This window comes from Leucopleurus acutus (genome assembly GCF_964270905.1).
Source record: "Leucopleurus acutus genome assembly, chromosome: 8".
Lineage (NCBI taxonomy): Eukaryota > Metazoa > Chordata > Mammalia > Artiodactyla > Delphinidae > Leucopleurus > Leucopleurus acutus.
This window is the reverse complement of record NC_139151.1, coordinates 67,938,102-67,962,971: the sequence shown is the minus strand read 5'-3', so window position 1 is coordinate 67,962,971 and position 24,870 is coordinate 67,938,102. Positions and strand designations below refer to the sequence as shown.

At 46.0% G+C, this 24,870-nt stretch overlaps 1 protein-coding gene across 1 annotated transcript in view; it reads right to left on the bottom strand.

The window, feature by feature from the left end:
• SPON1 (spondin 1) overlaps nt 1-23,128 on the bottom strand; it is a gene marked incomplete at its 5' end in the record, with an annotated part of 272,548 nt that extends 249,420 nt beyond the window's left edge. The window contains 2 exons of the mRNA XM_082845249.1: nt 3,096-3,202; nt 22,891-23,128. Coding sequence (XP_082701375.1) covers nt 3,096-3,202; nt 22,891-23,128 — 345 coding nt within the window. The remainder of the gene's footprint in view (nt 1-3,095; nt 3,203-22,890) is intronic.
• Nucleotides 23,129-24,870: the final 1,742 nt, after the last annotated feature.

Below are 24,870 nucleotides of genomic sequence, written 5' to 3'. Positions count from 1 at the left end.
CCCGCGTTTGAATCCCAGATTTATTGCTTAGAGCTGAATGGTCTTAAGAAAGTTATTGAATTGCTCTGTGCCACAATTTCCTCATCTGTGAAAAACAGGATAATAATGCTTATCTCATGGTGTTACTCTGAGGATTAAATCAGTTAAAAAATGTAAACCACTTAGAACAGTATCTGGCATACAAGCATTACTGTTGTATGCTGGGCACTTTTCATGTGTGTTTCCCACTTTGATCCCTCTAGGGCTCAAACAACAGATATGTTGATGTGATGGTGGAGAAGTTCATGTTGGATGGGCTGGATCCATGTCTCATGTCAACACTGGTTCTCAAACTCGAGTGGGCATTGGATTCACCCTGAGGGCTTGCTGAAACACAGGCTGTGGGAGCCCCACCCTCAGAGCTTCTGATTCAGAAGGTCTGGGTGAGGCTTGAGATTTTCTGTTTCTAACACGTTCCCAGATGGTGCTGATGCTGCTGGTCCAGAGAGCACACTCTGAGAACCACTGTGATGTAACAAGAAAGGATGTCAGAAGCTCTAAGAGAAGAAGGAAGGATGGATGCATAAAGAGATAGGAGTTCTGGAACAATCCCAAATAGGACTGAGTTATGGACACTAGTAGAAAGAATAATTTGTTCATTTATTCATTCAACAAACATTTACCTACTGCCCACTGTGAGCAGGGCCCTGTATTCACCAACTGGTTGCAAGGACCAAGATTTGGCCAAGAAGAGACAACAGTGAGCTGGAGAGGACTATCAATTTACTGAATTAAAATGGCATCAAAGAAAGAAGCCATGTCCCCACTGGCCTAACTCAGGCATCATTTTGTGTGTGTGTGTTTATCAGAATATATATAAAATTTACCATTTTAACCATTTTTAAGTGTACAGTTCATGGCATTAAGTACATTCATCTGTTGAACAGGCATCACCACCACCTATCTCCAGAACTTTTTTCATCTTCCCAAACTGAAACTCCACATCTGTTCAATAATTCCGTTTCCCCCTGCCCCACATCCCCTGTACTTTCTGTCTCTATGAATTTGACGGCGTAGCTCATATAAGTGACATCAGACAATATTTGTCGTTTTGTGCCTACTTACTTCACTTAGCATAATGTCTTCAAGGGTCATCCACGTGATAACATGTGTCAGAATTTCCTTCCTTCTTAAAGATGAATAATATTCCACTGTATGTATACACCACATTTTGTTTATCCATTCATCCATCAGTAGACATTTGGGTTGCTTCTGCCTTTCAGCTCTTGTAAATTATGCTGCTATGAACACGGCTATACACTATCTGTTCAAGTCCCTCCTTTCAACTCTTCTGCGTATATACATCTAAGCATCATTTTAAAGCAGATAAATTTTGCTTGGGTGAATATTAAGATCACATTTCTCATCTCCCACCCCCCACTTTTCCCTTCTTAGAGCTTTATCCCTCCCGACACTCAGGTACCCAGATCTCTCAGCTGCCCCAATCTTCTAAATCATTCACACCTCCAGGTAAATTAGAACAACAAGAACAAGAGGAATATATTTTAGTGCTTTATGGGCTGAACGTATGCATGAATCTTCCTTTCCCTATAATGACAATCTTGCTGATGCACTGTCCAAACACACCTGGCCAGGAGCTTGTTCTGTACTACAGGGAAGACATTTAGTCACTGGAATCAGACACCTGAGACAGAAGCCTGGCCTTACTATTTACTATTAAATCACTTTAGGTAAGTGATTTAATCTCTCTAGCTTCAATTTCCTGATCTATAAAATAGGGATAATAGTTCCTATCTACTTGGTTGCTGTGAGAATCAAACTAAGATAAGGTAAACTAATTAAATTAAGATAAACCAAGATAAGGTAAAGCACTTAACCAAGTGTCTGGCATACGGTAAGTACCCAACAAATATTGGTTGTATCTGGGTAACTCCTTCAGATACATGCCAAGGAAGTTCCTGACATCTAGGTCCATAGAAGCACATTACAATCATCATGGAATTAACAGTTCCACTAGGCCAGAAGTCCAGAATCTTAAACGCTGGACATTTTTTTTAAATCACAGGATTCAAAATTACAACCTGCCCACAAGGGGTTAAAGATATCTTTGGATGGGGAAGATATCTTGGGTGCTCTGTGGAACCCACAAATTGTACCAGAATCCCCAGCAGTCAGCTATGGGTGTAAGTATTCTTCCTGAGTTTTTTTTTTTCTTCTTCTGAGTTTGCAAATGCCAGATAAAAATGGATTCCAGAACAATGGAAATTTGAGATGAAAAATGGTTACAGCAGATTTGGCCGCGCCTCCTCCTAGGATCGCCCCAGTCATTTTGGGACATGTTCTGACAACTTGCCGGCCTCTTTCTAAACCTCTGAGAGGGGGTGATGTTCCTGCCACTTCCCCTGGAAGAATATTCCACGGTGAAATACGACTCACTGGCAGGGCCCTTGTCTTTGAGATTCCCTTTCTTCTCCTGACCCACTTTCGTCTTGCTGTGCCCTTTTGTACAAAGTCAAACGAGGCCTCCCCTGGAAGAGGCTGCTCTGCAAGGACTGACATTTGAAGACCATTACCACCTCTTCAACTCGGCCCTGTTCATTTAGCCAAGCAAAGCATGTTTAGTTCTTTTAATCTTCCCTCATAAATCAATCTCTTCGTTCCCTTAATAGTCCTTCTCCCGTGCTTTGAACTCCCTCCAGTCTGGCCAGCCTAAGCTCTTGTTCCGTTTACACTTGAAAATTGCCAGTCGACTGAGAAATGGCTGCACAGGAAACACATCCGTGCCTCGGCAGGGTTCTCGGAGCTCCCACCACACTGGACTGTCTGCTGCCCAAGGCACTGTGAGCCCCAGAAGAGCCCTGCCTGGTGGCCAAGCCCCAAGGCCTTAAGGTAGACGCGAGGCATTTACTGCCTACTCCGTTATAGGTCTTTCCATGGACCTGGCTCACCCGACCAATGGTCAAGGGAATTGCATGAGAAGCCCCCTCAGATACCTGCCCCATTCCTTACCCTCAGCCTCCTCGATCCGGCCCACCTTTCACTTGGCATCAACTAGAGCGACAGGGGTCCCTGGAAAAGCCCAGAAGGGGTCTTACCTGGAAGGTCCCGGCATGGTCTTCCTCCTTATCACCCTCTCTGTTCTCTTTGAGGGCGATCAATGTGAATCCTCTGAAGTAAGAGGGAGGGGCAGCTGAAAGTGTCACTGCAGAGACAGAAGACAGCAGATGATAAGCGTAAGAATCAGCTGCCTTCCATTCGTCAAACGGATAAACGTTGAGTTCCCCAACATCCCAGACCTGTGGGTAGCGGGGGCAGCTGTCAGTGGGAAAGGCTCATTCTGTAGAGTAGTGAAATTTCACCCTCTCCACCCAGCCCCCTCTCACATTTCAGAACCTGCTAAACGTCTGAACTAAAATCTCACTTAGGAATTCTTGAATCAACCAAGGCTGAGGTGAGCTCTCTCTCAGTAACCACAATTTGACAAAAATAGTCCCTGGTCAGCAACTCTGGTCTTGACAGTTATCTAATGTTACACTTCCATAGATCAGCTCAAGAGAGATCCAGCTGCTCGCAGCACAAACTCCTGTGAGATGTGGCAAAACACATTTCCTATTTCTTGTGGGTACTCAGCTAGAACACGTTCCCAGCCTCCCTTGCAGTGTGGTCTGCTGGTGCCCCAGTCCTACCGGTGGAAAGTGTGAACAGACATGATGCATGCCACTTCCCGCCTGGCCCATCCAGACTTTCTACATGATTCTCCATTCTTCCTCTCCCATCTCTGCCTGCTGAATGCAGGAGATCCAGCAGAGGACTCTGATGCCCCAGGAGAAGGACGGTAGAGCCACAAGGTGTAAGGAAACTGGGTTTCTGGATAACCACACAGATAATCACTCAGGGATCAGAAACATCCATATTATACTTGGCATAAACTGGAAATAAACTTATATTGTGGGGGACTGTTTGTTACAGCAGTTGGAATTATGAACCTACTTTAAACTCTTCCTTCCCACATTGACCCAGAGGACTAGGTATTCATTGAAATCTAGCTCAGGGATCTTAGCAATGGTGTTTGCCCCTCCCTTTGTATCTACAATCCCCTGAGATGGAAATCCTTTATTGCAATTTTTGCACTGGACTGCAATTCTATTTTTACCACCCTTTTCCACTGGACTGTGAGTTAATGCTGGAGAGGAACTGGGTTTTCATTTTCTTTGTATCCCTATCACCTAGCACAGAGCCTGGCATCTAAGAGATGCTTCATTCAAGCTTCTTGAAATTGATGTAAACTGAGGTCTAAATGACTGCCTACATTAAAATGCTAAGATTCTTTAAACATAAAATTATAGACTATTAGTGCTATCCTAAGAATCCTCCATTCCAAGCCCTCTAATTTCACAAAGAGGACACAAAGACACAGAAATGTCAACAGACACGCTGAAGGTAGTAAGACCACCCAGAGGCAGGCTTTGGGTCTGGCCCCCTCCCCAGTTTAACACTCCACTCATTGCTCTACATTCCTACATATATAGGAATATCTATAGTGTGTGTATTCCGTAAGCGTCGACTGTTTTCAAAATTTAAAAATCAATTCATTGAACCTATAGTATTTATGTGATTCTGATAAGCAACCCCCTGTTAAGGAGGGGCATTTAGTCTTCTATTTTCAGTTCTGAAAATGAAACATTCCAAAAGTCCAAAACTTAAAACCACCATCTAGGAAAATTCAGCAATAGTCCGTGAGCCACCAACACAATGACATCTTAGAGAAGCACTTGGAGACAATGACTGCACATCTCATGCTGTGGTTAGCCAGTTCATCCCACAAAAGTGAAGGGGCATTCTGATTGGTGGCTACTGACGTCTATAAAAGGTCAGATAGAAAGGAAGGAAGAAAGGATGAGAAAAAAAGCACAAAGAAGTAAAGAAGAGTAAGAAATGTGGTTGCACAGCAGTGGCAGGCAGAAAATGATGCTTATGATGTCAGGAGAAAGAACTGAGATCTCTGAAGGATAGACAGACAGCCCCACAGCAGTGGGAGGTTATCTAGGGTGGGGTGGGAGGGCTTTCAAGGCTATTCTACACAATTCTGGGGGAAGGGGAGCAGAGAACAAGAAGCAGACAGTAAAGGTGCTCTGCCCACATCACCTCAAATTCCTCTGTACCATTGTAATGTGACCCTGGTGTTGATGTGCCTTTGCTTCCAGAGGCCAGCACCTGCAGCTCGTCCCTGGTCACTGGAGTCTGTTCTGCCTACTATGAAAGGCCCAGCTACTTTGCATCAGGTGATGACCATTCCGAGGGGTACCTGACACCTTGAAATGGCCCTGCAGAATCAGAGCTCACTGGGGTCATGGGCTGGCAAGGCTTCTTCCTCCCCGTCCCAGTTCCCCACTCCCTTATTGGCCTCCCCTGGGAACACTTTCTTAATAAGTCAATGGCACCCAAATCCTCACCTGAGGGTTTGTTATGGGGTTAAATTGTGTCCTCCCAAAATATATGTTAAAATCCTAATCCCGGGTTCCTGGAAATGTGATCTTATTTGGAAATAGGGTCTTTGCAGATGTAATTAGTTAAGATGAGATCATATTGGGTTAAGGTAATCCTAAGTCCAAGATGGCCAGTGTCCTTAGAAGAAGAGACATGGAGACACACAGGGAAGAGTGCCAGGTGATGACAGAGGCAGAGATTGGAGTGAGGCATCTGCAGGCCAATGAACAGCAAGGATTGTCACCAGAGGCTGGGAGGGGCATGGAAGAAACTCCCTAGGAGCCTCCAGAAAGAACCAACTCTGATGACATTTTTTATTTATTTATTTATTTTTTGCGGTACGTGGGCCTGTCACTGTTGTGGCCTCTCCCGTTGCAGAGCACAGGCTCCAGACGCGCAGGCTCAGCGGCCATGGCTCACGGGCCCAGCCGCTCCGCGGCATGTGGGATCTTCCCAGACCGGGACACGAAGCCGTGTCCCCTGCATCGGCAGGCGGACTCTCAACCACTGCGCCACCAGGGAAGCCCTCTGATGACATTTTGATTTCAGATTTTTAGCCTCTAGAACCATGAGCAAATACATTTCTGTTGTTTTAAGCCACCGGTTTGTGGTTCGATACATGGGAGCCCTAGGAAATGAATAATACCTGCTTCTGGGGAACCCAGCATAAGACAGACAGTCAATTTCTGCTGCACAGTCACTGCCTTCAGGCTACAGCTCAAACCCCATAGACTGATAGGCCCACAGACTCTGCCTTTCTGGAGAGCTTCATCAGCCACGTTTCCATTCCCTGCCACACTGCATTTCAGTCCTGGGACTCGCTCACTGGCAGTTTCCTGAAAAGCCATATATCATTTCACCCTACAATATTTTTTCTTTCCATATGCTATTCATACGCTTGGAATGTTCTACCTCCTCCATTCTTAGCAAACTTCTTTAGAAATCAGCTAAATTTTCACCTTTTCTGTGATGTTTCCTGTTTCCTCTGACTTTCCCATCAAGACCTGGGTGCTCTTTTTCCCTGGACTTTGTTAAGATTAAAAATACCTATATAATGGGCCTAATAACAGCATTTACCTCAAAGTATCAGTGTAAAACATAACTAATGCACTAAAGTCCTTAAAATCATGGTTGGCAGATAATAGGCACTTATTAAATATTAGCTCTTATCAGTAATGAGATGATCACATTAAATCATATTTTGTGTGTAAGTATTTGTTTACCTATTTGTGAGTCCTTCAAAGGCAAGAACCACATCTTAGCTCAGCACAGTGGTTAGCACAGAGTTGATATGTAATTACACTTACTGAATCGTGTTCATGGACTGCTAGACTCAGGGTTGTAAAGATGTCAATTCTTCTCAAATTGATTTATAGATTTAGTGCAACTTACATTAAATTCGCAGCATGATTTCTGTGATATTGACAAGCCGTTTCTAAAATTGATGTGAAAATGCAAAGGGCCAAGAATACCTAAGGCAATCTGGAAAAAGAAGGGCAAGGTTGGATGGCTTCTATTCCCAGATATCGAGACCTACGCAGCTATAGAAATTAAGCCAGTGTACCATAATAAGGAAAGAAAAATAGGCCTGAATAGTTTGAGGTCCAGATAAAGTTCCACAAATATATGTGAACTTGATTTATCATTAAGGATATACTGCAGAGCAGTGGGGGAAAGAAGATATTTTCAATGACAACTAGGAAACCGTGTAAAAAAGGTGAATCTTGGTCTTTGCCTCACATCTTTCTTTTTTTTTTTTTTTCTTTTTTTCTTTTTGCGGTACGTGGGCCTCTCACTGTTGTGGCCTCTCCCGTTGCGAAGCGCAGGCTCCGGACGCACAGGCTCAGCGGCCATGGCTCACGGGCCTAACCCGTGCATGTGGGATCTTCCCAGACCGGGGCACAAACCCGCGTCCCCTGCATTGGCAGGCAGACTCTCAACCACTGCACCACCAGAGAAGCCCTGGTGCTTCACATGGTGCTTCACATGGACTGTAGAGCTAAATGTGAAAAGTAAAACAATAAGGTTTTAGAAAGTAGCATAAGATAAAATATGAATGACCTTGGAGTAGGAAAGAGTTTTTAAACAGGACATAAAAATAAAAATACTGATGATAAAGAAGATGTGTAAATGGAATGGTATCAAAATTTTGCTTATCAAAAGACACTGCCAAGAAAAAGTAAGTCATGGTGTGGAAGGAGGTATTTGCAATCCATTTAACCAGAAGTGGACTTTTATCCAAAATATATAAATTGACTTTTATCCAAAATATATAAAGAACTCTCTAAGACCAATAAGGAAAAGATAGAGAACCCAAAGAAAAAAAATAGGGAAATCACATGAACTAATACTTCACAGAAGAAGGTGCCCAAATGGCCAATAAAGATACGAAAAGGCACTGAACCTCATTTGTCAACAGGGAAATAAGAATTAAATCCACAATAAAATACTACTGCATTTCCACTAGATTGACTAACCTTAAAAGGATTCACATTATCAAATGTTGTTAACTGGAACTCTCACACACGACTGATGAACTGAATATGAGCAATTTTCCCTGGAAAACTCTTCAGCAGCATTTACTGAAGCTGAGCTTATACACACCCTATGACTCAGTGCTGCCACCCTTAAATCAACAGAAATGCAGACATATGTGCATCAAATGACACCTATCAGATGTTCATAGTAACATTATTTGTTTCCAACTGGAAACACTCAAATGTCCATCAGCAGCCATGGATATATAAATTGTGGCCAGTCACAGAATTGAACGCCTTAGAGTAATGAAAATGAACAAATTACTTCTACCTACAACAACATGGGTAAATCTCACAAACATAATCTCGAGTGAAAGAAGACAGACACAAAAGAATACAAAAAGTATGAGGACATTTATATAAAGTTCAAAACCAGGCAAAGTAATCTATGATCCTAGAGGTCAGGTCAGTGCTTACAAGTGCGGGAAAGGGGAGGCAGTGCTGATTTGGGAGGGAACAGGGGTGCTTCTGGAGTTCAGGTCATGTTCTATTTCTTGATCTGGGTGCCAGTTGTGTGAGTGTATTCAACAAGTGATAATTCACCAAGATGCATGATTTGTGAGCTTTTCTGTACGTAAGCTTTATTTTGATAAGAATATTATTAAACAATGTTTCCGAATGGTAAGTATGCATCTTTTTGTATATCTGCGCAGAGCACTTAAAGGGCTACCCATAAACTCGGCTTCCTGGAATGATGCGTTCCTGTAAATTCTAGAAAACTAAAGTTCTACTCTACCTTATTAAATACAACACAGAAGATGGAGGCTCTGGGGGCTGAACTTGCGTGGTGTTTCAAGGCATAATTATCAGTGGTGATGACTGCGTTACACAGTATAATTTGAAGGAAGAGAGGAGACCCTATCTCTCTAGAGAAGCCCATTATATGAATCTCTCCTGAAAGGAACAAATGTGCACGTGTTCTGAGTCCCAGTAATGACTGAAGATGGCTACTTGGCAATAAATAATAGAATCTTCTCTCTAATGACTCCTCCCAAGTGCCTCCCAAAAGAGGCCATTAAGAGACCCAGAAAATTCAAGAAAAAAGCTTATGAAGGATTAAAATAAAATTTAAAAAAGGTCCAGGGCTTCCCTGGTGGCACAGTGGTTGAGAGTCCGCCTGCCGATGCAGGGGACACGGGTTCGTGGCCCGGTCCGGGAGGATCCCACATGCCGCAGAGCGGCTGGGCCCGTGAGCCGTGGCCGCTGAGCCTGCGCGTCCGGAGCCTGTGCTCCGCAACGGGAGAGGCCACAACAGTGAGAGGCCCGCGTACCACAAAAGACAAACAAACAAACAAACAAAAAGGTCCGTTTGGAGCCATCCTGTGAGCACGTACAGGGAACAGGTTAAAAGCAAAGATTTCAGATTAGAATCCTAGAGCCACCACTTAATTAACTGTGTGACCTCTGGTGAGTTATCTGACCTCCCCGTTTCCTCATTTTTTAAAAAATGAGGTTCACGATATTACCTTTCTATAGGAATGAAGAGATGACTAAATAAACATTTACCACAGCGCCTGGCACATATAAAGGATCCAAAATTGTAAAGGATGATGGTGGTGGTGCTGGTGATGTTGAGGATGAAGACGGTGATCAAAATGATGATGATGATGATGATGCTTAGCTAGCTCATTAACAGACAATGAGTTTCAAAAAGCTGGCCCTTGGGGGCAATGTTTGAACCTCCAGAGAAAAACTCTAGTAGGTGCCAATGTAGGACCACTGATGGGACTGCAGCAGAGATCACTGTCTTTGGGGATGATGGTCACAGGGCCAGGTTATGGGGAGATCTGGGTAAGTCCTTATAATGAACTGAGTATTCTCGCAGTGGCTCATACCATAGAGAGTGAGCCCTGTGAGGGTGTCTCAGCCCCTCCCACCCCCACATGATATAGCTTTTCAACACTCCTTTCTTCTTCTTGAATACTTCTCACCAGTCTTAATTAAATATTTATTTGTGAATTACTTGTTACATGCTGGTCTCCCCTCATCACTTGTAAGCTCTGTGAGAGCAGAGACCAAGTCTGTCTTGAACTACGCCTCTGGAGACACAGAGAGAAAAGACCCAGCCTCTGCCTTCTGGGAGCACACAGCCTAACAGCTGGGAGAAAAGGACACATCAGCAGATATTTTTATAACATACAACGGGTGTGATGGAGGTATGAAGGAAGTGCTCTGGGATCCCAGAGGAGAGAACATCTGAGTCTACTGGGGGAGTTAAAGGAGACTTCAAGGAGGAGGTGGCATTTGAGCTGCAAATTGAATGAGGTATAGGAGTTTGTCCAGTGGACAAGAGGAACAATACCATCTCAGGCAGAGGGAAAGGCATGGTGGGCCAGTCTTGGCCTTGGAAACCAGAAGTAATTCTGTATTTATTAGTTGCAAGCTGGGAGGGAAGTGTTATAAGAGGCTAGGGGAGGAAGGTGAGAAGGCGGGAGATAGCAGGGCTTTGAAGACGTTGCCTAAGAAGTGCAGATACCACCCTGGCGGTGATGAGGAGGCACTGAAGGGTTTGAGTTGGGGAGTGTCGTATTCAGATTTGTGTTTTAGGAAGATCAGGCTAGAAGCTGTGTGAATATTGGATTACAGCCTTTCCCTAAAAACCAGCTCAGTGGCAAGGGCCTCTCTGGCCTGTCTGTATGAGGACTGATGTTTCACACAGGAGCCTGACCTCAAATCTCCACCAAAGGCGGAGTTCTCCCCTCCTTATTATAGGAAAACACGAGTCCCACCTATTTCCCAAATAACTTTCTGAGCCCTTCAAATGCTGGTTTGTCAACCATCTAACATAAACTCCAGTGCCTCTGCTATGCCCATTGCCATCACTGGATCTTTTCTAGGGCCATCACCCTCCCCGCTCTACCTCTGGGTTTCGGACCCCTCCAGCCCCAGCCTCAAGGAGAAGGTCCCGAACCAGATCCCAGTTCCATTACAAGGCCAGCCCCTGCCATCCACCTGCTATATGTTACTGAGATGCCCAGTCTTCCCGCCCCACACATCAACCACAATGAACTTGAGCTTCTGCCTTAACTTGTAACATGGGATTAGTTATAAGGACTGCTGGAGCATTACATAAGCCATGGTGGTCCCCTCCCAACTCTGCTTAACTTGTGGAGCTCTGGGCAGCTGCAACTCACTTGCATACCTTACTTAGAAATTGGCAGTTCAGCCCACCCAGCCAGGAGCAGGCAGGAGAAGATGCTGGTGACAGGCTGGCAGATAGGAAGGCAAGGCTAAAAGTCCAAGGGTGAGCAAGTGCATGTGGTGAGGGTGGATTATGCTGTTCGCCTGCATGAACTTCCTCAGTGAATGCTCCCAGCATTCCCCAGAAGAGATGAAATACCTCTCATTCCAGATTAAAGATCATGCATATTTAACGTTGTAAGGGCTGTAGCTATAGACGTACAATGGATGTAGCTAACAGACCTGCGTTCAAATTCCTCTCTGTTTACTACGTGTTACCTCGGACTCATTATTTAACTTCTCATTATCTCAGTTGACAATCTCCTGTAAAATGGCAGTAACAGTACTTCTATTGTTATCCTAACAAGTAATGAAGTAATATTTGTAATAGTAAGTATATATAAATTTGGCTAAATTAATAAAATATATTTAAAGCTCACTGAGTCTCCGCTCTAATAGGGATCATCGTTAGCATTTCATGCATTTGTCATAAGGACTAAATGAGATAAGGTCTATGAAGCACATTGCAACCATTCAATAGAAGTTCCTTCTTTCCCCCACGTGCTCTCTCATCACGGACTAGCTGGGAACCAGGTGAACGGGTCCTGAGCTAACCAGTATGTGGCTGGGAAGAGGAATGGATGGGAAGAATACTCCTGAGGAATTGGAGATATGTCAGCCAAGAGAATGTATCTGGGGGAGGGTAGGAATTTCTAAGGGACACATGCTGTCTAGGACCCCCACACCTTCCCTTACACTGACCATGTGATCTTTGGGGCTGCCAATCACAGTCCCCCTTCTCCCTCCTGAAATAGCAAGTCATAGAAGTGACTGTGACCTAGATGCAGTCTATCTCCATATCGTAATGTACCCCATTCCCCTGGGTATGTCACCCAAGCTGGGCCAATCAGAATCCTTCCCTGGGATTTTTCAGCTTGGAAGTAAAGGGGGAAAGGCTTTTGTTTCAGTTACAGAACTGAAAGTCTTTTCACTGAAGGTTGTTGACAGCTATCTTCCCTGGCACTGGGAGAAAGTTTATCTGCAGTAAGAAAAATTGTGCCACCACATAAAAACACAGCCAAGAGGTAAAGGATGGAAGGAGAGACAGAAGGTAAAAGGAGTGAATAGAAAAGATGGAGAGGAAAGGAGAAAGGGAGAGGAAGAAAGAAAGGGGGGGGAGGGAGGGGGGAGGGAAGGGGGGAGGGAGGGAGGGAGGGAGAGAGACAGAGAGAGAGAGAACTTTGTTCAAGTCCCTAGATCCATTTATACCTGAAGCTGGCCAGATCCACCCGTGGGCTTTCCAAATATAGGACTCAATAATTCTATTTTTTGCTTTAGTTAGACTTTGTTCCTGTCACTTGCAGGGGAAAGACTCCTGACTAATTTTGGAACAAAGAAAATAATTCTGCCTAGACTGTTAAGATTCATTATCAGGCTAAAGAAACAGTACTTGAGACTAAACTGAGGTGGCTGACCAGCAGGGTGGCCGTTAGTATTTAAGTGCCACTGAGGTAACAGAAAATCAGTTGACTTCAATACTATTTTAATTAGATGTCAGCTTTGGAGAAAGATTTTAAGGGATGTCAGAATGCCCTGTCCTAAGCCCTGACCTGCTCATCATTCTTACCAACTTCTTAGCTAAAGCCTTCTAAGGCTTGCTTGTCAAAACTGTGGATAATCCAAAATTAAGACTGTGGATAGGTCATTCAGTGACAGAATCCAGATTCATGAATGGTTGACAGCTACCGTGATGGACCCAAATATGCTGGATTAAGTCTAACGGGGAATCATGTCAAAGCTTATGTCCTAGGACCAGTTTCACTAGTACAGGGAAAGGAGGGCGGCAAGCCTTCCCACCAAATCACAGGAATTTTTTGCTGGCTGCAAGCTCAGTGTGATTCCAGAGTACAACACAGCTGCCAAAACAGCGAGCACAAGACCTGGCAAGCTTAACACAAACACGGTGTCCAGAACAAGGGAGATAATCATCCTGCCATGTTCCACCCTGATCAGAGCACATCTGGAGTCCAAGGTGCAAGGGAATAAGGAAGAGTGTCCTACAAAGAATGGTTGAAGCAACAGGGCATTTTAATCAGAAGAGAAGTCATAGTACCTGTTTCTTCACAAACATCTCAAGGGCTGACATATGGCCAAGGGGAAACCTAATCTGCTGGACTCCAGAGGACAGAACCCGGAGTGATGAGTGGAAGTTACACGGGAGGCAGTCTTTGGCAGCAGAGATGCACAACAGGTTGCCTTAGCTCAGGCTCTGCTGATCTGCGAGGGTTGTCACCTAGAGGAAGCTCACAGCTCTTCCCTCCCCACCACTCCTCGGCCAAGGCAGGGGAATGTCACCACTGCGTTGGCTCTGAGGACATGCCATTGGCCACTGTGTTGACAGAAACAGGATAGGGCAGTGATAGTGATAGTGATAGTCCCATAGGGCAGTGATATGGGACTAGGAGGCTGGGGGTGAGGCTAGGAGAGATGGGGGTGGGGAAGCACATTCACAGAAAAGTGGCCACCTTTTGGCCACCTTCTCTTTGTGTCTCACCATCTTGCTTTTAAAAAAAAAGAAAAAGAAAGAAAGAATATAGATTCCTGGAATCCAGCCCTTTGTTGGGGTGGAGCCAGTGAAGATATATATATATATTTTTTAAACTTTCCAAGTGATTCTTACGCATAACTAGGTTTGGAAATCACACAAATGACTCCACAAAGAGCTGATTCCAGGGAAAGTCACTTTAATAACTGGTGTCTACATTTGATGGATCAACAATCCCCTCTGCCCTATTCTCCATGTAATCAGAGTCAGTGTCTGAGGCTGGCAGCTCCTTCCCTTTGCTCTCTTGCCTGCTGTCCTTGTGCTCTTCACCTCTGAACCATCAACGATCCCGCTTCCCACCATGCATATGACTGCCGATCTCTTCGCTTCCAACAGCCTTCACCCTGGACCCGGACCATCTACCTGCCCTCAGCCTCCACCCAATGCCCCCAGGGCACTGAGTGAGCATCCTTTCTCTCTGCTGCCACCATATGGAGATCCTTGCCATCTGTCCCCATTCCTTGGCCTCACCTCCCTCTTGCAGAGGGAGAAATGCTTTTCCCTTCCTTCCGTCCAGCTCCCTTAGAGGGAGATCTCACTTCTCTCTTTTAGAGGGGTTCTTGGGGTTTAAATGATACATTCACTTTTCGATAAATAATGATTCAGTGCCTGTGATGGCCACACGCTCTTTTGGGTGCTGGCAATAAAACGGCAAATAACAAAGGCGAAGTCCTTGCTCTCAGAAAGCTTGTATTCTAGCTCGAGGAGGCAGATGATAAAGATCATTTCAGAGAGTGGTTCAGGGGTATGAAGAAAATAAAACCAGGCAAAAGTAATGAGAAACATAAATTGGTGGTCAGATTTAAAGAAATAACATCTTTAAAGATGTTTAAAGAAATAACATCTGAGCTGAGACTCAAAAGACAAAGAGTGAGCCAAAGATCTGGGGGAGAGCATTCGAGGCATGGAGAAAAGCATATACAAAGGCCCTGGGGTGGGAATGAGCTTGGTGTGTTTGGAAAATTCAAAGGTCAGGGTTGCTGCTGTGAGGAGAAGGAGAAGAAAGAAAAGGAGGAAAAGAAAATGAAGAAGGAGAAGAAGAAAAGGAGGAGGGGGGGAAGACGAAGAGCATCAGAAGAGCTTCCTGTAGCACCCAGAATCCCCATTCAGTTCTTCCCGCCTGCCTGAGTCTGCCCACCTCCCCACACTCCCATCCCACACACACAATATTTTGTGCTCGCAGCCCTTCCCTGTCCTTCCCCCTCTCACCTAGTCTGTGTTTGCAAATATCTGAACCACAACTGTAGACAGGATTCAAGTTATTTCCCGTGGGTCTCCTAGACCTCAGCAAATCAGTGGATGTGAGCAGGCCCCTGTTTAAAGTTTCCCTCAACTTTTCATGGCAGTTTTGAATAGTCTGTGAAAGTTAGAAGCCTTGTCTATGTAGAGCTCACAAAGGTCTTCTTGTGGTGTTACCTAAATCCTTACCTTTCCTATCCTAGCCTCAACTCCAGCCCAGTCAAGACACCTAGTAAAAATGAGCTGGCTAGCCACACAGAAAGCTTTACGTGACGTAGTGAGCTCTCTGCCACTGTAGGTGTTCCAGGGAGGTGTATATGACAGGAACCAGACACGACTGCACACCATCAGAGAAAAAACAGAGAAAGGAAATAATACTTGAGATCATATGGGCCACTTGCCACTGTATTCAATACACGCATGCATGTGCGAGTGTGACAGTCACGAGCTGTGACTCTGGGTTAGTCCATCAGATAGTGAGTATTTCGTACTTGTCATGTCAGTGTTTAAGGACCAACAAACCAATGGTTTTATCTAGTATTCAACTGAGGAAACACTGGTCTTTTCCAATGCTGGGGGGAAAAATAGAAGTGCTGGACTTATTGAGAAATGTCAGTTTGTTTCTATTCCCCAATAACAAAACTATCTGCTGGGGCACATAAATAAGGCTAGATTGAATTTAGTATCCATGTGATTGTTTATGTAAAATTGCAAAGGATTTTTAAGGAATAATTTTGACTTATGTGATTTTTGCTTTCCATAGTGCCTCTTGACTCTAACCCTCAAGTAATGTGGGACTCCTCTCTTGAAAAAGAATATATATATGTATATATATATATATATATTCAGTTAATATGTATTAACTGAATCACTTTGCTGTATACCTGAAACTAACACAACATTGTAAATCAACTATACTTCAATTTAAAAATTTTTGATCTCAGCAAATTTAGTAAATTCCACAGCAGATTAAGAGCACTTATTTTAAACTAATCTTAATAAAACAATGCATGATCAGTGGGATCTGATTTGGGGGAACTTATCTATTCACTAAGAGAATGAGAATGATAGTCTTCATTAAGACTTTAAAACTAAAAAAGAATGGGACTCCTCTGTAAAATTATTTCTTTCTCATTCTAAATGTATATCCCAGTGAGGTTTTTTCTTTTCTCTTAATTTCTTTCTTCTCCTTCCCCTCCTTTCTCTCCTCCTCCTTCTTCCCCCTCTTTTCCTTTTTCCTCTCCCTCTCTTGCATTTTCTTGCTTTATCCACTTCTTCCTTCATTCCTTCCCTTCCTCGCTGCTTCCTTGAGGAAGGGTGAGACAGAGGAAGAGGGTGAGACAGAGCAGGCTACTCGGACACACTGGCCCCTTATTTCTCCTCAGTATGAACCCTATCAACACACCACACACGCGCGTGTGTGCACACACACCTACATCAACACTCCTTCCCCATTTAGCAGGAATATCAACTCACGTGCTGTTGAGAAGACCCACCTATACCACCTATCACGGAGAAAGAGAACATGAAACACTGTTTTTACATGACTATGCATTAAAACATGTGACAGAGACGGCTAACTGCCCCTCCAAATCCATTTTCACCTTCATCCTTTTGAAAAATAAATCCCTCCCCAAAGTTTTCACTGGGCATGTGGCTGCCCAGCTAAATGCTATCTTTCCCAGGCTCCCTTGCATCTAGGTGTGGCCATGGGACCAAATTCTTAGCAAAGGAGTGTGTCTGAAAGTGCTAGCTGTGATTTCTGGGTCACATCAGTAAAAGAAAGCTGCTTGCCTCCACTTCCTTTCCCCTCTGCAGGCTGACTGGAACTCAGATGTGTTGGTAGTGAGCTGGCTGTCACCATGCTGATGAGGACAACTCCCAAGAACAGTGCTGTCCAATAGAAATAATCTCAAGCCAGGGGAAATTCATTTTACTTGTTAACAAGTAGCCGGTAGGAATAAATGTAAAACAAGTAAAATTAATTTTAACAATATATTTTATGTAGCCTACTATATACAATTATAACTTCAACATGTAATCAATATAAAATATTATTAATGAGAAGCTTATTCTTTTTCACACTAATTATTCAACAACCAGTGTGCATCTTACGTTTACAGCACAACTCAGTTTGGACGAGCCACATTTCAGGTACTGTGACTTGTCACTCTGTGACTGCAGAGTGCTAGAAGATGGTAGAGCAACAAGATGGAAGGAACCTGGGGTACTGATTGACCTTGTGGAACAAGCCACCCATCATCTTGTATTTCCCATTTATCTCTTGTTTAAAACACTGTATTTTGGGGTCTCTTTGTAACATGAGCTTAGCCTGTATCCTGACTAATACAAGATGGTAAGTGTTTTTTTTTTGTTCCCTGCAGAAATTGGTATCGACCTACATCTGACATTCTGTATAACAAGCTAATGGCATGTTTGTAAACATATCAGCCATTATAGCCCATTGTTCCAGTTGAGTCTGCCAGCTGGAATGGAACAACTTAACTGTGTATGGGAAGTACTCAAGTTTTAAACCTTGAAAAATTCCAACTTTTATGCTTTCATTTTATTGTATGTTCTGTTTATTTTTGGTTTCATAAAACTCAAAGCAACAATCCCCACAACTATTAAGCATGTAGATATGCATGCATCTTTTAATTTTTATTATCTATTTGAACTAAATACTTATGAAAAGGGAGCACAAGTTAAAAAATTAAAGTTACCTAATAAAAAAAGAAAAGAGGAGAGGTGGGGGGTCACTTATAATTAATTACAGTTAAACATCAGCGGTGCTTAATTTAAAAAAAAAAAACACTAGGTAAGAAATAGTTTATTTAAAAGACCTTATCCAGCCTAAATTTTTCAGATTCTACGTGTATACTTTTCAAACATATAATTTTACAGGCATATAATATCTGCATATAAAAACAAAACAACAGTCAAATTAGGGTTTTTTATTTTCAATTTGTTTCTGTTTCCCCACAAACAAAAGGAATTGGCTAAAGATTGGCAAGGTTCTTCGTGTTTCTAAATTAATCTTCTGGTTTATGGGGAAATGCAACACTGAAGTCTATAAAAAGAAAATGTAAATAAGGACCCATCACTTCATATTTTGTGTCCCAAGATATGTCAATTATTATTTTTTTTTTAAAAATTTATTTATTTTATTTTAGGCTGCGTTGGGTCTTCATTGCTGCGCGCGGGCTTTTCTCTAGTTGTGGCAAGCAGGGGCTTCTCATTGCGGTGGCTTCTCTTGTTGCGGAGCATGGGCTCTAAGCACGTGGGCTCAGTAGTTGTGGCTCACGGGCTCAGTAGTTGTGGCTCACGGGCTCTAGAGCACAGGCTCAGTAGTTGTGGAGCATGGGCTTAGTTGCTCCGTGGCATGTGGGATCTTCCCAGACCAGGGATGGAACCTGTGTCCCCTGCATTGGCAGGTGGATTCTTAACCATTGCGCCACCAGGGAAGCCCTGTCAGTTATTATCTTGATTTGCTATTGCTGTTTTCCTTCAACAAAGACTCAACATCTAGAAGGCTGAGGGTAGCTGGGTGAATTCAGTCTACTCCTAATTTATTTTATTGAGTCAGTGTAGAAGACTGGTTAAGAGCAGAGATTTAGGAGTTAGACATCCCTAAGTTTGTATCCTGACTCCACTGATTATAGCAAGTTACTAAACCTCTCTGAGATTTAGTGTCCTCATCTATAAAATAAAAATAATAAACTGCCCCAAAGTACTGGAAGGAATGAGTGAGATGCGTAGGAAGTACTTAACACAATATCTCATCCAGTGCTAGCTGCCAAGTATTTTTCTATTTCCAAAATAAATAATCATCTCATAACATTACATATATATGTGTGTGTATGTGCATGTATATATATATATATATATATATATATATCCTACTGTATGACAGTTTCTTTTGACATGGATTATTTCTAATTCTCATAGCTATGCTGTGGGCGGTGGGAGAAGCAGCCTCATTTTACAGTTGGAGCAACTGTAGCTCAGAGAGGTAAAGCTGCCTGCCTGAGGTCACACAGTGAATGTGCGACTGAGCTGAAGTGGAAACAGACCCAGCCAACATCTAAGCCTGTGTTCATTCTACCAGGCGGAGATGGGACACTCTGGAACACACATTCTTATGGCAGTGTGCGCCCCAAAGAGAGACAAAAAGAAGGCAAAGCAGCTTTGGAGTTCTCCAAACCTCCCGGTTTAGAATAAATCCCTCAGTTATGCTTGAAGTTGGACAAGTTTTTGTAATCTCAACTGGACATTCTTTTCCCATCAAGTTCCTTGAAATTTCCCTTTAAAGAGCATCTAGGAAAAGCCACTCTCATTAGCCAGGGTCTGGCTTTATTTTCCTAATAAACAGACCTTTGGACAGACAAAAGAGCCTCTTTTATTTTCAATCAATTCTTGAACATTTCAGCTGATTTTCTTCTATTTGGCTTGAAATTGGGATCTGGGAATGGCTGGTCCTGCAAATTGTCCTCTTGTAAGGGAAGCCCCTTGAGAATCCTCAACTTGTTATTTTTAATCACTGTAATCTCTTTTTCAAAGGAGGCCATGGTCAGAAACAGAGCAGGCCTTTCAGAGCTTTCTAAAGCACAATTATTGCAGAGGGAGGGGTATTGGGGGGAAGAGGGAGGGAGAGTAGAGAGATGTGGTGGGAGAGAGAAGGCAGTCAATATAGTACTAACAACTTGGAAAAAGGCTGAATCATCATCTCAACCGGATCCTGGCTGTTGAGAAGAAACCCCGTGTTTCAATATATTTCTTAATAGTGACCATTTTATTCCAGTCTAGAATACCTAAAGGATATGCTGGGGTGGGGGGCATGGAGAGCAGAAGCTCTTTGGGGATGAACTAGAATACTGAGGACAAAGGTTTGCGGCAGGAAAACAAGCCATTGATTCCAACGATTGTGAGGGGCCCTAATTCAGGAAAAAATAAAACAGCAAACAGAACACCAGGGGAATGTTAATTTCCACAGCCCTAAGTCAATACCTAGAGCAGAATGTATTAGATTTACTTCTAATGTAACTATTCTAAGAAAGTATAAGCCAACGGAAAATGTCACAAACTAGGCCAGTGCCCTTTTCTTCCTAACTTTGAGTGGCAGAATCAGGTTTGCTAATCGCAGAGAATTTACTCAGAGGACCTTAGCATGGTTCCTGTAAGATCTTTCGTTCAGGATCTCTTAGTCACCAGAAAGGAGATAAGATGATTGCCCACCAATGGCCTGAGTCGGATGTCACAGTCCAAAGGCTAACTTTTTAGGCTGGAATAACCTATAAGGTGAAAGCCTAGTGTTCCCCTCCCTACTAGCCCCAGTTTCCACCTGCTGGCAGTGGATACTTGAGCAGTCATGGAACCTCTCTGTCAATGTGAATCCCAGATGCATCTCTGTCTCAGTGCTGGGGCCACCTGCTGCCAGTGCTTGGACAAACTGGGAGGATTCAAGTGGGAAAAGAAACCCAGAAGGACTCGTGGCCTGCACAGCAGACTAGCCTGAATTACCCAAAAAAGAAATCCTCCCAGGACTTCCCTGGCGGTCCAGTGGTTAAGACTGTGACTCCCCACTTCCACTGCAGGGGGCACGGGTTCAATCCCTGGTCAGGGAATTAAGATCCCACTTGCCATGCAGCGCAACCAAAAAATTAAAAAAAGGAAAAAAGAGATCCTCCTGGTCCTAAACGAGGAATAGTCTAAGGCAAGCCTCATGATATGGAGAAATTATTCATTCATTCATTCAATTATTTCATGAGGACCGAGGTACCTGGCATTCACTGGTAGACTGGCTGAAAGGAGTGCTGAATAAACCTACTTTTTAAACGCATGCGCACACACACACACACACCCCCCAGAAACCAATCTGACCAGGCACATCCCTCCATTATTAAACCATTAGGGCCCCATAGCCAACTCAAACTAGCACATATTGGGGGCCCGCTGTAGCTCAGGCATGCTCATCTTTATGCACTCATTCACTCCCTGCAACCGCCCAGGGTGGTTGGATAAAGAGCTGTTTTCAATAGCTGGGAAACACGTTCAGAGAAATTAAAGGACTTGCACAAGGTCACACAGCTACTAAACCCTGGTCCACCTGACTCCGGAGCCACCTCTTTCCCTGCCACGTGGAGCTGGGACAGTTTTCCTAGGGAACCCAGGCCCTCGGGTTGCGGGAGGGCTGAAGAGGCCAGCGGGGTTACGCCCACTTCCCTCCAGTCCACGGAGAGGACTGGCTGCTTCCCAGCTCGGAGGAGAGGCTGCGGCCGCTCGTAGGTTCGGCTCTCAGGGCAGCCCAGCCAACCCGCCGCCAGCTCCCCGGGGCTGGGCCGGGTGCCCTCCACCCCACCCCCACCCTGCCCGTCTCCGCGGAGTACCCAGCATCCCGCCGACCCGTGCCGGCTTGCAGGGGCTGCCGGCCAGCTGCTGAGCGCATCCACGTGCAGGCTATGCCGGGAAGCTCCAGGTGGAGCTCTGGGTAGCTCCAGGTGGAGAAAGTCGGGAACACGAACGCGGGAAAACGGAGGAAGCGTTCTGAGAAGGTTCTGGTCTCCTGTGTGGCCCGGGCGCCCGCTGACACTGCCCCAAACTTTCTCCAGTATTGTTCCCATTGCTTCTTCCCGAGATGCTTAGGAACCGGGAAAGTGGGGATGGAAGAGCACCCCACTCGGTGCCCCAAAGCCCCTCTCTTCCTGCTTGACCCTAGAATTGACTTTTGAAGGGGCAGGGGTGAAGGGACACGCGCCCTGTCACTCCCCGCCCGCGGGGCCCCGGTGAGGCCAGGCAGGCTTCTTTCCCTGCCCGACATCCTGGCTCGCGACTGGAGAAGGGCAGCTGCAGCATGGGGAAAAGATGTCTGGGGAGATGACCCGGCTGAAGAGAGGGGCGGTGGGCCCTGGGGATGGCGTAAGTGATCTTCAGGTCTGTGCGGGTCGAGCTGCCTGTCCTGCTTGGGAGGCGCTCACTTGCTTGGACATCCCCTCTCTGCGCTCCCGAAAGCCGGCTCTCAGCTGAGGAGCGTAGGAACGGCATCCCTGGGGCACTGAGACTTGGGGTTGCGGGAGCCAAGGTCCCGGCCCCCAGGGAGCAGGCCTCGGGAACCCGGGCTTCCCTTCCGTTTTCATCGGATTCCCTTTCCCTGTCCAAAACTACCTAGAGCTCCCTGTCCACTGGGAGCCTGTCCTAGAAATCCAGGGTCTTCTCCCTCGCCTGGAACCATCGGAGAATAATTTGGAGTTCTTTTCAGGGACCCTTCTGAAAAGCATCTGGCTCCTCTCCCCTCCTCCTCGTGCCCTGGGACCAGCTAAGGTAGAAACTGAAGTCCCTTCTCCTGTAGGGATCTGTCCGGGGAAGCTGGAGTGACCATCCCACTGGGGACCGGTCAGCGAGAAGCTGGTTTCCTTTCTTTCAGGGATGGGAGTGGGGAAAGCCGGAGTCACCACCTTGCCTGGGACCCGACTAAGAGAAGCCAGGGTCCGCTCCACTCCTGAGACGGATCTGGAGAAAGGCGAGTCTCCACTTCTCTCCTGGAGCCGGCGGGGGAAGAAGCCAGGTTCCCTCCCAGCCAGGCCAGAGTGACGCGTCGCTCCGCTACAGCCCATGCCCGGGAACCGCGCGTCAGACGTGGGGGCTGCATCTCCCGGCTGTAGCCCGCGACGGCCCCAGACACTGGCTCGGGTCTAAAAGGGCTGAGGGCATCCAGGACAGAAGGGCCCTTACCGGGCTGCGCCCGCACTGTGCGCCTGAGAACCGTGCGCCCTCCTCCCGCACCGCGCGGTCGGCGCCCTCCGGGGGCCGGGTCCCGCGCCCTCAACGCCACGCAGGGCCACTTACCGCGGTAGCTGGTTCCCGGCTTGTAGAAGTCAGGGTCGCCCTCCACACGGAGGCTGAACTCGGTGTAGCCCTCGCGCCGCGTGCCCTGGACGCGCAGGATGCGGCTGCAGTAGCCCTCCGACTTGGGCACTTTGTCCAGGGTCTCGTCGGAGAAGGCCAGCGCCGCGGCCAGAGGCAGCGCCAGGGCCAGCAGCGCTGGACTCCGGCTCAGTCTCAGGGACGCCGCGGATAGCCTCATTCTCGCGGGCCCCCAACTTTGTGCCTCGCCGCCGGCTCGCCACGCGACTCCTGCTCGAAGTGGTCCCCGCGGAAGCGCGACCTGGCAGAGCCCGGGCGGGGAGCGGAGCTCGGAGCCGGCGCTGGCGACCAGGAGACCTTGCCGCCTCGGCTTGGCGGCTGCCGAGCTGCGCTGCGCTGAGCTGAGCCGAGCAAGCCGAGCAGCGCGAGGAAGGGAGGGCGGCGGCGGAGGAGGAGGAGGAGGAGGAGGAGGAGGAGGAGGAGGAAGAGGGAGGGCTGATTTTGCCCAGATCCCCGAGCGCAGCGCTGTTTTGTTTCCGCGCTGGCGATTAGCGGCGGGGCCGTGTTTATTTTGCGACGCTGGATTCCCAGGGTCTGGCGAGGAAATCATAGGGTACAGGGACACTGCGGACTCTGTCCCACCACCAAGGAGGCTGCTGCCCCAACCCCCTGGACCCTGTGGAGGAGGGTGCTCCAAGGAGGGAAAGACTGAGAACTTTTGCTGCACACCTACTCTGTGTATGGCAATATTCTGGGCGGTTTACTTACTATATCTGCTCACATTTTCCACTCTCGCTTCACACAATAAACGTGACATTACTTTCATTCATTTTATAGATGAGCAAACTGAGGCTTTCGGCCAGTTAAGGCAGGGTCAGATGCCATGGCTATCTGACTCTATTGCCCTTCTCTGACCTGGAACAGGTCAGACTGGAGGATGGAAAGGAACAGAATGATTCGTCCATTGGGCCCAGTAGGCACAGTGCTATGGCCTGTAATACCTTCGGAGATTCCTGAAAATGTTTTCTTTAAAATCAGAAGAAGAAAGAAAAACCTTTAAGTCCAATAAAATATTTCACTATATAATATTTATTAATATATTTGTCTTTATACCTACAGAGTCATAAAATATAATGTTTACTGTTGTTTTATGAAGGGAGGAGCCCACGAAGACAAAAGTGCCTAAAGCCCATGGGAGGCCTCATAGAGCCCTGGAAAGGGGTTTTGAAAGTTTCAGAGAAAAGCCTGTGTTTTCTTGGCTTAAATTTTAGTTCAGGTTCCCAGTCCCCAGTGACAGATGTTTGGAGAGGAGGTGAACCTAAGGGCTCACTGGGCAGAGCCTCAGGCTCAACCCCAAAGCCAGACAGGAGAAGGCCAGGTGCAGGAATCTCTCCCCCTGTTCCCCTGGGCACCGACTCGAATCAAACATTAGTCCTGTAGCTCACCCACTGTGAGACTTGAGCAGGTTATTTAAGCTCTCCAAGCTTCAGTTTCATGCTCAGAAAGGGTGCATGTGTGCCTCTGGGCTAATACACCCTTCCTCTAGAGGATGCTAGAGTTAAATGAAATGACCCATGTAAAATACTGGGCCTGGTCTCCAGTGTCTCCCCACACCCACCCCCAAGCTCAACGGGTGGGTCTGGGCTGGCCCTGGGTAGCACAGTAACGGAGACCAAGCCCACTTTGGGGATGCCTTAATGCCTCTGCCTCCCCTCAGTTGTGCACAAGCATCCCAAGTGCTCTCAGAAGCTTTGGTTACTGCACCCGCTCCTTCCCCTGGACTGTCAACACGCTTCAAGAGCCTGCATTTAAAAAGCAATCTCCTTTGCTTTCCTTTGACGCCAGGAACAAACAGCCCAGAGGAGCCATCTGCATAGGAGGCCTCCATTCCTCCTCGCCTGCCCTCAGTCCTTGTGCTGGGACTCTCACTGCCACTATTAACTGGGCGCCTTCTCTCAGAGG